At 37.4% G+C, this 13,347-nt stretch overlaps 1 protein-coding gene across 5 annotated transcripts in view; it reads right to left on the bottom strand.

The window, feature by feature from the left end:
* Positions 1–13,347, bottom strand: part of LOC106460377 (rab GTPase-binding effector protein 1-like) — a 94,232-nt gene that overhangs the window by 55,912 nt on the left and 24,973 nt on the right. For all 5 annotated transcript variants that reach the window (XM_022387084.1, XM_022387081.1, XM_022387082.1 and 2 more), the window contains exon 5: positions 4,400–4,612. In XM_022387084.1, the coding sequence (XP_022242792.1) occupies positions 4,400–4,612 (213 nt within the window). The remainder of the gene's footprint in view (positions 1–4,399; positions 4,613–13,347) is intronic.

The following is a 13,347-nucleotide window of genomic DNA, read 5'->3' as shown; positions in this document are numbered from 1 at the left end:
TCATTGATACATTTGTGACACACCTCTAAACTAAACTTCCACTTGTTTGGTGTACAGTCTCAGACTACGTGGCCCTCATGGTATTCCTTCTTGAGCCTAGATTGGTCCACCCTCTTTCTGTAGGTCTATCTTCTTGTTCAACTTCTTCCTAGGGTGCTGTCTTAAATTCACAACACTCCTTGACAGGTTCTTCTTTTTGTCTCTCATTGATCAGCTCAAACATGGCTTTTGTTACTTCATGTCTACCTCTTCTGTTTTGGAAATCCCTTTTTTTTTATGTCAGCTTCAGACATCATTATTCACCATAATGTTTATGTCTTCATTTTCAAGTATGGCTTTTGTCTGGTCTCTTGGCAAATGAGTAGGTTTTTCACACAGAGAAGCCCATTTTTCTTGCTCAATCTTGTCAGCCATTCACCTTGCAATTTATCCCCATAAAGGGATGATTTATCGATATTGATCAATTCTCAATTCTCTTCCTTCACGTTATTTGACTCATCTCACTTCTTTTTTCACCAGTTTTCAAGAGCATCTCTTCATTTCTATAATCACCAGTTCCAAAGTGATCTTTTGTCTTTTCCCTAACCATTTTCTATTTCTTCTGTTGTTCCTCGGGACATTTTCTTACCCTTTCTTTTCAGTCATCCTACCCATCTAGACAAAAAAAATTCTGTTTAGATTTTTGTTTGTTTTTTAAGCACAAAGCTACACATGGGCATCACAGGTATTGAAACCTGATTTTTGACTTTATAAGTCTATAGACTTACTGCTGAGCCACTGAAAATCCTTCTCAGGGCTCTTACATGGCCTCCATTCAAACTTTTTGAATCATCATGCAGAGAATAAAGAGAATGAAAAGTGATTGAAGATTACATCCGATCAACCTCCCAAGCAGCCCAAGTCTCAGTGAAGAAGGAGCAGTCTGGGAATAAAATAAACCTGTTCCTGTGGTGAAGAGTGGAGGAAGTTTTCAAGGCAAAAATTTCAGACCAACATCTCCCACAAAGCACAGCGATAAGAAAATATATATTATGAAAAAGATGGTACAGGCAACAAGTACCCATCCCCAATCATCTCCTTCGTCCTGTTTGGGCAATTTGTTGTTATCTTTCTCACAATGCTTCTTGTTGAGGAAATTACTATAATCTTTTTTTGCTATGAGAATATTCTTTTCATGCGCTCTCTCCTACATTGACCAACTGGATTAAATAACTCTACAGTATATGACTCCTTTCAACTTTTTCATATCATCTCCTATTCAAATTCATCTTTCACAGGTTCTCTTCCCCCTGGGTGTTGATGTCCTTTAGAGGAGATATTGCAGGCAAGAATGTAGACAACCTCTGACACCTTTGTGTTCAATTCTTACACCACACTGCAGTTTTTTTTCCATTTCTGGGTGTCATCTCTTTCAAGTTGCCATTTTCAAATCTTTTCAAAGGTCCTAAAGAGCTGAGTAACTGTTTATTTCTTTTTATCGCAGCTTCAGCAAAAAAAAGCAACCATCTAAATGTAATATATATATAAATACTGGAGACAATTGAAATGAACTTACCACATGCTTAGAATATTTTTAATCCCAAAAATCTATCTGCATCAAGTAGGGGATAACAGGAAGTGTTAAGCCCATCTGCACTAGCTCTGTACCCAGTTGAGGTGGAGATTTTCCCACAATGCTTCAGTAGTTACAATATTTAACCTTACAAGCTTTGAGGCTCCTTTGAAAAAAAAAATTAAAAAAATGTACCAGGTATGGTTCCTTGCCCTGGCTAACTCCTGCTGTTCCTAGTTGTGGTAACCCCTTTATGCAGTTTCAGTGTGGGATCTTATGCAGATGATAGATAAGTGCTATTTGGTCTATACACCTCTCCAGTGTTCTCCTCTATGCATATTTCTTCCACCCATTTTCTTCTAGAGGAATGGGATAACCTTTATTCCCTAGTACTAAGCTTCTAGGGAGGTCAGTATAGATAGTTCCTCTTTTGGGTCAGGGTAATCCCACATGTATGAGAGAGATGTCTTCCTGGAAGTGTGGTACAGATCATCCATACATTGAGAACTAGACTATTCCTAATGGTTGTGATAGCCTAATGGTTCTTGAATTCTCCTCAGAATGCAAGTCTGGGATGATTCATCCTTACATGTGCTTATTCTGGAAAGTATATTACATATTTCTCACAAACTGTATGGCTTGACTTATTTCTCAAGCAACACTAAACATATATATGATCTGCCTACCACCTGAGACATAGAGGTGGTTGACCAGCCTTTACACTCAACCTACCTTTGCAACAGATTAGAGCCAAGCAAGAGGTTCTTTTGACAGTAACTTTCTGCACTACTATTCCCTACTCTTGCTTGTGGTGGATGTGGGCTCCACCGAGTAGTAGTCTTCCTCCAGTGAGTGACAAACTTTATGCCTTTTCCCTTCTGTCACAATATTCTCAAAAGGAGCTCATCTTTTTAATTTCTTCATCTACACCAGTCTCTCCAACATCTCAATGTGGAGAGGTAAGTAGCATTTCTGAAGTTAACATTTTCATTACCAGAAAGTGCATTTCAAACAGATAACTCTTCACAGAAAAAACCCACCCTTCCAGTGTATGTTTCTCTTCTGCTTCATCAAGAATGAGCTTTTGATATACACAAAGTGCTAAAGGAGAGTATTGTGTTTGGAGGATGTATCATCCTCCTATTGGTGAAGCGCTATAGTCTAATGGTGATTGCATTATAGACTGGTGCAGTACATGTTATTACAAGTAGAAGTTGGAGTTTTGTTCAAAGACTTGGCACATCCACAAAATCTTTTCAGCAATGGCATGAGGTATTAACTGTCTGTTCTGTGGAGAAGCATTTAACTGAAACATTTTCAGCTAAGAAGAATGTTAATACCTTGTCAGTGAAACAAAATTTTGTATTGTTGAGGGCAAAATGACTTAACTAAGCCTATCTCATCTTGTTCCATGAAAAACATTTCTTTTCCTATCATATTGTATTATAATACTTCAAATGAAGTATAAAATGGTAAATCAAGCTTTATGCAAGCATTGAAAAAAATCAAGAATGTAAATGTATCAGTAGTTGTTGACAAATATCTTTTTGTTCTAGCAACATATCGCAAAGCTATGCTTTACCACTTGTTCTGACCTCACGTGAATCTATGCTGAACTGGAAACTGTATTGATTGTATGGTTCAACAGGAAAAAAAGCTTTCATTACATGTTTAGATCACTAGCATACAACTTTTTGAAGCTGAGAGATAAGGAACTGCATTACTTTATGATAACTAAGAGGTTGAAAAATAATGATTAGCTAAAATCCATAAAACTACACTTGCATTCAAGTTAAAAGGTCAAACTAGGGAAACTGTGTTCAAAACTATTATGACTTTCCTCCTGAAGAATACGAATATCATATTTTGTTCAGAAGAAATTCAGGAAATTCACAAATACAAAATGAAGATTTGCAATTTTGTTAAATTTTCATGTATAAAATTAATTAATTAAGACTTTTTTTTATTTGATAAATTTCAACTCTGAAGTTTTCTAATGTGTGGAAGAATGACTTAAAGTTTTTAATCCAATGATGCAATTCTTCACTTGAGGCAAGTTGAACCCATCCAGACACAAGATAAAGGTACTCCATGTTGTCAATTAATAAAAAAATTAAGGGTCTGACAGTGATCCCAGAAATGAAACTCAAACACTATGTCCCTGGAAAATAAAATGTTTACAATAGGCACACATGTTCCTGTTGTCAAGTAATGAAAAGAAAAACAAGGGTTTGAAAGTGATCCAGGAAAATTATGATGTCTTCTGCTTACACAAGAAGATAATTTCTCTCAAACTTTGTATCTGTTGAGGCATCTGTGTTTTTTATGCAAACCTCAGAAGATGCTATACAGATAAAGAACATACACAAATAATTAGAAGTCAAACTTTTAATAAAAGAAATTAAAATGGAAAAAAGTTCAACTTTCTAACAAAAAAAAAATACAGTTATAAACAATTAGAACTTATTTAAGAAGTACAGTAACTTCTCAACAACAGAGCTAGTGTATCAATTCACAGCATGACCTTGTAGTTTCAAGACTTGGCAGAAAATAGAAACATGGGTATCATGGCATAGTACAAGCTGAGAGTCCAAATGATTACATTTGTGGGAGAAAGCATATTAAGAGACTCTACAGAGGAATAAAATAATTAAAGCAGAATCTAAACCTTGAATGTAACATGTTGTCATGAAAGAAGTAAAGTTGCATTTAAACTCTTAAATCTCCACTGTAATAACTTTTCTCCAGATATAAACTAACCACCCCTTTAAGAATCCTCTGTATTTCTACATGAATATTTCTATTTATCTACTTTTGATAATAACATTTTAAACTATAAAATACTACCTTCTCATCTAGTTGCCCCAAGACATCTACTGGATTCTGATCCTTCATTACATCAACAAGAGATTCGGAGCCCAATCCATTCACCAAACTTGAGAACGCTGTCTCATAAATCTTGAGCTGGTCACTCGTATAACGTAATTTTTCCTTTAGAATGGAGATTTCCTCTTCCAGTGGAACAACAAGTGATTTCAGTATTTCAGAATCTTCTTGGGCCTACATTAGTGAAATAAACAACAGATTTGAAAGTCCAAACGTTTGAAATAAAAAGTTTCTATTAAATAATAAGAACATTAAATCACATGTCTTAATACTAATGTTATCTTTACAAGTTACTGATTTAATAAGGTATCATAAAACACACCTGTTGTTCTCAGGCAAATCTTCACAAATGAACTTTGCAAAATAAATCTGAAAAGGAACACTGCATTCAATGTTATAATGTTAAAACTGAACATTAAAACTTAATTTCTCCAATTTATTAAAACAGGTAATTTTAAGTCATCTTCTCATACATATCGAACTTAATTGGAGATCATAAGGAATTCAAACCTATATGACAAGTGTCTTGGAATATCAAATTAGACAACAGTTGCACTTCTTTGTTCTGAATTTTAAAAACATAATAAAATATATTTCAATCAATTTGGTAGAAGTAATTACTTTAAAAAAGGAAATTTAGTATTTTATATGTTGCTCTAAGGATTAGTTTTATAAATCAAATGTTAAAAGTAAAAATATACTAAGGAAACACATAACATATCAAGAAGCAGGTAATTACTATTTGAAGTTTTATGTTTCTATACATTTGAACTTTGATTTTTGAAACCCACTTACAATACCTTCTCTACCCTACTTCTAGGAATATGATTTTTCTTTTTCACTCACTTATTAGCACCTTCTCTCCTGCAGAATAAGAAATGAGTCACAACTCTGGACTTGTGAAAGTTTTAATTATCAAAAATGCAGCACATTTTTTTTGAAGGTTTATGGTTCATTTCTTATGCAACATCCAATACAATGTAAGTTTACAAATATCAAGATCATTAGGTTCTGAATCATGGATCTTATATTTCTTTCCAGCCTTTTTTTTACCTAACATAACAAAATAATGTTACATTTCATGTTGATATTTTGAAAATAGTTTAAAAAAAATACTTTTACCCTCTAGATACTAATAAAAAAAACTTATTTCTGCCAACATTTAATAATTGCAACTTCATAAAGGCTAGTAGTACAAGAAATGTTTTTCAGAATTTGTAGTTCATACTGAATCTAGAAAAAATTAACTTAGCTTTTTCCTATTTTCTTTAGTGCCTATACTTCACTTGCTTAACTCTTTCTCTATGGTCAGGTCAAAGTGGCATAAAAGCATAGTTAATAAATCAAATTTTAATATTATATAAGTTTTAAGGAGATATTTTAAAAAATCCTCAATTTCTACTAGTATGAGAACTGTGGCATTTGCTCTTTAGATCTTCCCTCTTCTCTTATTTATTTACCAACCCCTGAAGACGTATGGAATTTAATATAAATTACTCATTATAATAAAAATATTACTCAGGCTAAACAAAATTTTTAGCCTTCAATCTTATTTATTTATAGAGCCATAAACTAGAAAATCAAACCCACTTGCCATGCCCACCTATCACATCCTCTCTTTCACAACTTGCCAATACTTCTCTTTGACAAGGTTGTAATCTATCAAATGATGTATTATATTATGTTCTTTTCTGTACAGAGACCTCTCCTAGTTCAGTTTAAAATTTGTTCTCATGGGAATCACATCGATGAGCTTATCTGATTTTTGAAAGGCTCTTGCACATAGTTAAAAAGCCAGAAAAATTATGATAGTTATAGACATCATTTGCTTTTTGCATGTTATTATTCTGTGTTCTTAAATGCATTATTTAATTAGATAAAAAATTTAGTGTAGTAGCACCATTAGTATAACAAAGTAGGCTTGTGTTTAACATTTGACAGCAAAAAAAAAAGAAGACCCTGGTAAGTCTTACATTTTTAGTTTTTAATGCATATTCTTTATTTATAATTATAAAAGTAGCTAAGAAAGTTAAACTTATTGGGTTAGATAAGGTTAAATTAGGTAAGATGAAAAATTATAAAAATTCTTCACTTGATATGCTTGCAAGCAGCTCACAATTAGCTCATGTGTTAGAAAAAAGGTTAGAAAAATGTTTACTTCCAAGATGATACCTCAACTTCACCCACAGAACAGCTAGAGCCCCATGTTGAAGTGGTGGAGGGACCAGTACAAAATTTTAAACCTAGACAAGCTCCCTTCAGAAAGTGCCTTAAGGGAAAGCCCATGGAGTGTGACACCCAATGACATGGATTCCATAAGGAAATACCATGAGAGACTGCATTTCATCTTGACCACTGTATACTTTTCACCTAGAATGTTAGAGGAAGAGGAAAAAGAGCTCCAATGTTGGCGGGATAGGCAGAATTTGAACATGTCCAACTAAGCACCTCCACACAAGCAGTCGGTAAGCCAATATGTATAGTGAGGGTGACTTCAGACCATACGGTGTGTGCCTACTTTGACTCTACAGGACAAATTATGCTGCAAGAGTAGAATACATGAGCTGTTTGAGAGGTGACCCGTACTACACGGACCATGTCACCATTGCCCTATTTCTCACGGTATTTTACTAAACTCAACTAGTGAGGAATTCTCCAAGGTCCGTCATCCCAGTGGCTAGGAACTGGTAAGTGGCAAGGGTCTTCCAAGCTCTATCTGAAGAAGGGTGGGAGAATTCATGTTGGGGAGACTCGGAGGAACTCCTCGATTCCCATTGGTACACCTACCAGTGCAATGGGTGACCACAAAACCTTATATTCAATAACCAGCAAGCATGTGCCAATGAAGTGAGCAGTCACTTCCCTGGAATCAGCTTTCTCCATGATAGTCCATAGAATGGTATGGTCTAGATCAGGCAATTTAGTAATTGTATTGTATACTACAAGAATACCTCTAATGATCTTGCAGAACACCAAGGCATATTGTTTGAGCACTGTCTGTTACTCCTGGCCTGATATAGATTTTGGAAAATAAGCATATCCTAGGAGGCAACACTAGCCACCTAGCAAGATCCTATCAGGCGAAAAAGGAAAGAAAAAGAAACACACCTATCTAAAAGACAGTGGGTTGACTGAAGAATGGCAACCAGGGGGAGTTGAATTCCTGTGGGAGACAAAAGAGCCAGATGATGGATATAATGAGCAATGGATATGTGGGAAGTTATCCACATGCTCACCTCAAGGATTTCAAGCACTAGCAAAAATGAAAAGCAAGAGTGTGAGATAGATGATAAACGTGATGCAATGAGATTTGAAATAGTCTTTCAGCATCAACTTCCAGAGAAGAATATGCCAATCAAAGGAGCTGATGAACCCATTCAGTAAGAGTAGATGGGAAGAGATCCCTGGAAGAAGAGGGGTCTCAGGATAGAAAGAGACATTAACAGGGACTCCAAAATACACAGGTGCATGGTAAGTAACATAGTATATCCCACACTGTACATTGGAGCAGATATGGATCTGAATGATCATAGAGGTGAGAGATAGAAAGAAGGGAGATATGAAAGAACATATGGGCAAAGAAAAGACTGGAAAGTAAATAAGTATGGTGGAAGAGATTGTGAGAAGCTTCAATAGTAGAGATATCTGAGCAATGATGACCACAAGCAAAAAGAAGGAGAAAATATTGTGGAAATGGGAAAGGCTAAATGTAGTGGGTAAGGCCACCCAAAGTCATTAATGGGGGAGACAGACAAACCATGGTGAAACAGCTAAGGAAAAATTATTTAAAGGTGATTCATGGAAGGACAGTCAAGAGGAAGGGAGTGGCAGATGGACCAATGATACAAACTACCACTTATATTGATAGACAGATAAAGTGGAAGGTAAATAGGAATGGGACAAGAAGAAGGTTATATGAACAAACAATCTGGCCCAAAGGGCAATGGACTGGACAAATCCCCCATATGAAGATGTATGGATGACACTCCTGGATGAAAAAGGGGCATATGGTAGAAGAAGTGAGGGTCTAAGCATTAAATAAAGAAGCAAAGGAAATCAAGGCTGAGCTGGCCAAAGTGGCACCACCAGCAGGACCTGACAAAAAGTGTCATGTGTCAAGGTGAGGACCCAAGGAAGAAGTCAGAGAGGAGGATGGGCATATAGGAAAAGGCAAGATCAGTCTTGGCTGTGAGCATTAACAACCAGAGCCAAATGATAAGGAACCAGGCACCAGAAAAAAAGGAGAAGCTTGGAGGTGAAAGGAGTGCCAAAAGCATGCATGAAGGGTGTGTCTAACTGAGAGCAAACCCAATGAAAAATCTGGGAGTAGAGGCCAATCTGTGGACAGAACACCATCTGACCAAGAGAACTGGTTCACCACAATGTTCATAGCTCCTGGTACATGACATGCGACAAGACGAACTTGATGGGAATGAGCCCAGAAAAAAAAAGTCCAACATCTGAAAGAAAAGTTCTAGAACAGGTGCCTTTTTCACAGCTGATGTAAGAAACAACTGTGAAATTTTCAGAGTAAATCATGAACCAAATGGCCCATCAGAAATGGTAAAAAATGGGAAATTGTCTGGCAGACAGCGAGTTTGAGCATGTTGATGTGGAGTGAACTCTCTTCTTGTCCTGTGCTCAAATGCCAGAAGTAAATTCGTTGTTCAGAGATGTGCCCAAACTAGAGAGGTAAACATCATGAAGAAATGGAGATGTGGTCTGAGAATGGTGATAGAGAAACACCAGATGTGTTACTCGAACAGTGTAGCCACCATTACAAGTACTTGAGAAGAGAAGAGGGAAGGTTCATTATCAATGACAGTGAATCCCAAGGTAGATTCTATTGGTCTTGCAAAGTCCACTGGAGAAGGCACATGTGTGAACACACCAAAGAAATGAGTGATTCTCGGGAAGCCAGTCTTCATAAAGTGAAAGAACCTCACACAGAAAATGAAAACAAGAAGCATAACTGTTGGTGGCCAGACATTCCATAGCTCTCAGGCAAAGAGGTAAGGGCTGAGCCTGGCTGAGCTAATAGTTGAAGAAAATGTCCAAGGAGCTAAATATTGCATGGGCATGAGAAAGGACTCATAAATCTTGACAAGCTATTCTAACTAAGCAGCCTCATGCAGAAGACGGGAGGTGTAAAAAAAAACAATCATTCACATAGAAATAGAATCTCAGCCCATGGTTGTGGAAGTGGTGAGAAAAGGCCCTCATGATTTGACTGAATATATAAGAGTCCGACATTATGTCATAAAGAACAGCATGGAATTGGAAGACTCAAAACTGATGGACAAAATGTGGAAAATATCAGGAGAAGAGGATCAGGATGTGTATAAAGGCATCCAACAAATTGATCTAGGCCATCCACAAATGGGGTGAAAAAAACCACCAAAAAGAAACGAAATTTACCATCTGTAACTGTGGGATGATCAAAAATCAGTCGAGAGATGACAGGTTAATTACAAAGAGACAAGAGTAAAAATCCAGAGTAGGTGTGTATACCCTCTCAGTGGCATTTGTGCAGCATCCTCAAGATGCTGAAGACAGATGAGATCAGAGGGTGGTGTAGAAGTGAAGTGGAGAGAAAGACCATGGGTGATAACTTGAAGAACCTATCTGTTAGTAGAAAACTGTGACCAAAGATTGGTGAAGTGAGACAGCTGGGGACCCATTGTGAGATGTGTAACAAACTTGATAATGAGTAATGGGTGGACATGCAGTAGAAGGTTGAGGAACAGGAGTTGAAGGGTGTTGTTGGGAAAGATGAAAAACTAATCAATGTACAAAATTCAGATTAAAAAATTAAATAGAATTAAAAAGGCCAATGGCTCATAAAAAGCTAAAAACACAATCAAGTTGGACAGAGTTACCATTGCCAATGACACCATCCAACATCAGGTGTAAACCCATCAAAAGTACATGTCAAAAATGGTGCCACTGATCATGGTTGTAATAATGGCATAACAGTAAAACATGGGCTATTGTGACTTGAATGTCACAAAGGCTACACATTGGCGAGTCAGTACCAAATAAAAGAAATCAATGTGTTAAAAAATTGTGACCAATGCATAGCCTAGCCAAAACAACTTCCTCCTTCCAGTACCTACAGAAATAAGATGGTCAGAGAGCAACAGTACGTTTAATCTGGAAAAGCTTGTTATGATGTTGTTCACTCCAAGCTGAATGCCAACTGGCACAAAGCCAAGCCTTGAACATAGGACCGTAGTCCTATATGGGGCAGGCATGGTCATGATGGCACCAGAGTAGTCAGACTTAGCTGCAGTGTCAGTGAGCTCATTCTCGCAAATACCAACACGGCCAGGTATCCAGAAAAACTGGATGGAAACACAAGATAGAGAAAAATGGGTTAATCATTTTTGAATGTCGACGAGAACAGGGTGAGAACTAATCTTAAGCAATTCCAGGGCCAGTATAGATCTAAGAGAGTCAGTGTAAATGGTACAATCAGTTTACTACATAGCTTCTACATGATCCAGGACAAGAGAAATAGCATACATCTCGGCAGTGAACACAGAAACTATAGAGGGGATCTTGTTAGCAACCACCAAGCCACAACAAACTATAGCACAGCCCACAAAGTCACCTGATTTTGAAACATCCATAGAAACAGAAGAATGGTTCGCAAAGATGTTTGGCAAAGAGAAGATGGTACTTCCAGTTGGGAGATCTGCCTTCCTCAGATGATGCAAAGAAAGATCACACTGGGGATGGTAATAAGCCATCGCAGGACAAGCTGCTCATTGGAGACAGCAATATCATCCAATGACAGTTGCAATTCAGCCAGCTAGGCCTGGATATGAAAGCCAAAAGGAAAAATGGCAGACCATCTATTCGGAAAGAGCATACCCCACTAAGGAAGAAAGACACAACCCCAGGTGGGATGCTGTGGTAAGGGTCGAAGTTTAGTAGCATACTGCAAATAAAGTTGCAAACAGAGGAGGTTCGTGGGACTCAGTGTACAAACTCTGAACTGGCTCAAGCCCCAGATGGTGAATGGAGTCCAGCATCTTCAAGGCCGAGGTCCTAGTAGAACCATAGACTAGAGACCCATGGTCCAGTTTGGATCAAATGAGGGGACAATATATCTTGAGCAAAGAACAAAGATCCACTCCCCAAGAGGTGGAAGAGAGAACACAAAAGATGTTCAGTGCCCTTGTACACTTGAGACGTAGCTGCTTTATGTGAGAAATTAAAATATGCTTACAGTCAAAGAAAGACCCAAAGAACTTTGCCTCCAAGACCAAGGGAAGAACAACATCACTAAGATGGAGCTCAGGATCAGAGTGTTAATTCCTTTGGTGGCAAAAGTGCATGCAAAAGGTTTTGGAGAAAAAAAAAGGTAAAACCATTTGCAGTGATCAACTTTAACAAGCGATTAAGGGCAGCCTGAAGCTGCCTCTCAATAAACCTCATGTTTAATGACTGACAAGAGATGTGGAAGTTGTTGAGATAGTGTTTGCAACAGTAGGAGGAAGTTGTCAAGTAATAGCACTGATTTTCACACTAAAAAGCATAACACTCAAGACACAGCCCTGAGGGACTCCAAGTTCCTGTGTAAAAGAACGAGAAAGGGTCAAATCGACACAGACTTGGAGTCACCTGTTGTGTAAAAAATTACAAATAAAAATGGGCAAATGGTCACGCAACCCATATGAATGGAGATCCTGCAAAATGCCATACCTCCATGTAGTGTCATAAGCCTTCTCAAGATCAAAGAAGACAGAAAAAAGATGTTCTCACTTGATCAAGGTTTCAAGTCGAATCAGGTGGTCCACAGTGGAGTGCTGTAAACAGAACTAAAACTGGGTGGGTGAGAGGATGTCGTTTGATTCAAGGAACCAAACAAGATGAGCATGAACCATCCTCTCTAAGACCTTACAGAAACAGCTAGTCAAAGCAATAGGATGATAATTAAAAGGAAAGCAGGGACAGATCAGAAGAAGTGGTACCAGCCAGTGTGATGAAGAGATGGGAACGAACCTCCCCAGAAAACCAAAACCCCTCTGGAGCACAATGATGCATCTCAGACATAAGGTGTAGGGAGGAAAGGTAATGTGAGATGGTAGTGATAAAAATATGAAACCAAAAGTCCACTCTTCCAGCAGGTAAAAGTTTCCAAAAACAGGGAAACTACAAAATAAAAATGTCTGTAAGCTAAAACAAAAGAATTAAGAATGTGAGGGGGTCAAAGCATGTGGGGATGGAGGCAAAGTTGTTCAAGAAAATAATTGGCATGAACCCTTATATCAGGCAAGGGAAGAGATATTAAATAGTCCCAAGTATTATTTTCACAAGACATGCGTGAAGGAGAAAGAATGGAACATAGCTGAGAAATCATATCCTGAAATAGAGTCCAGGTTGAAGATTGCCCTTGACTGGTAAAGCTGTGCACAAAGCAAAACTGTGGGGAAGGGATGTCGGCCAAAAACAAATGAGGAGGAGGCCAAGTATACATGAGTGATCTCACACAACATTGTACAAAGACCGTAATATCCTCAAAGTTAACAAGCCTCCAGAAGCCATAGCCAGATACTGCATTTGTAACTTTGTCACTTTCACAGGACAAAGCAGAAGTCACCATACTTAAGAATATAACCAATCAGAAGTGCAGAATGTGCCCTTATTGGTGGTTTTCTCAGCCTTTCTAATGTTTATCCACCAATTCTTTCTTTTGAACCAAGATTTCAATGAGGGAGGTTGTATTTTTAGTCTGCTCGAAATTTCATAATTTTCTTAGACCCAAATAAAGCTTAGTTACTAACTTTGATAAATTATAGGAAAATTCTATGGTATTGATGTAGTAATTTATGATTTTTTAGATATTAAAGTGTATAAATAAAACTTAAAAAATATTTTGTTTCATATCCTCCACATGCAAA

Source organism: Limulus polyphemus, unplaced genomic scaffold (assembly GCF_000517525.1).
Source record: "Limulus polyphemus unplaced genomic scaffold, Limulus_polyphemus-2.1.2 Scaffold761, whole genome shotgun sequence".
NCBI lineage: Eukaryota > Metazoa > Arthropoda > Merostomata > Xiphosura > Limulidae > Limulus > Limulus polyphemus.
The sequence above is the reverse complement of the archived record's forward strand: the minus strand, read 5'-3'. Positions and strand labels throughout refer to the sequence as shown.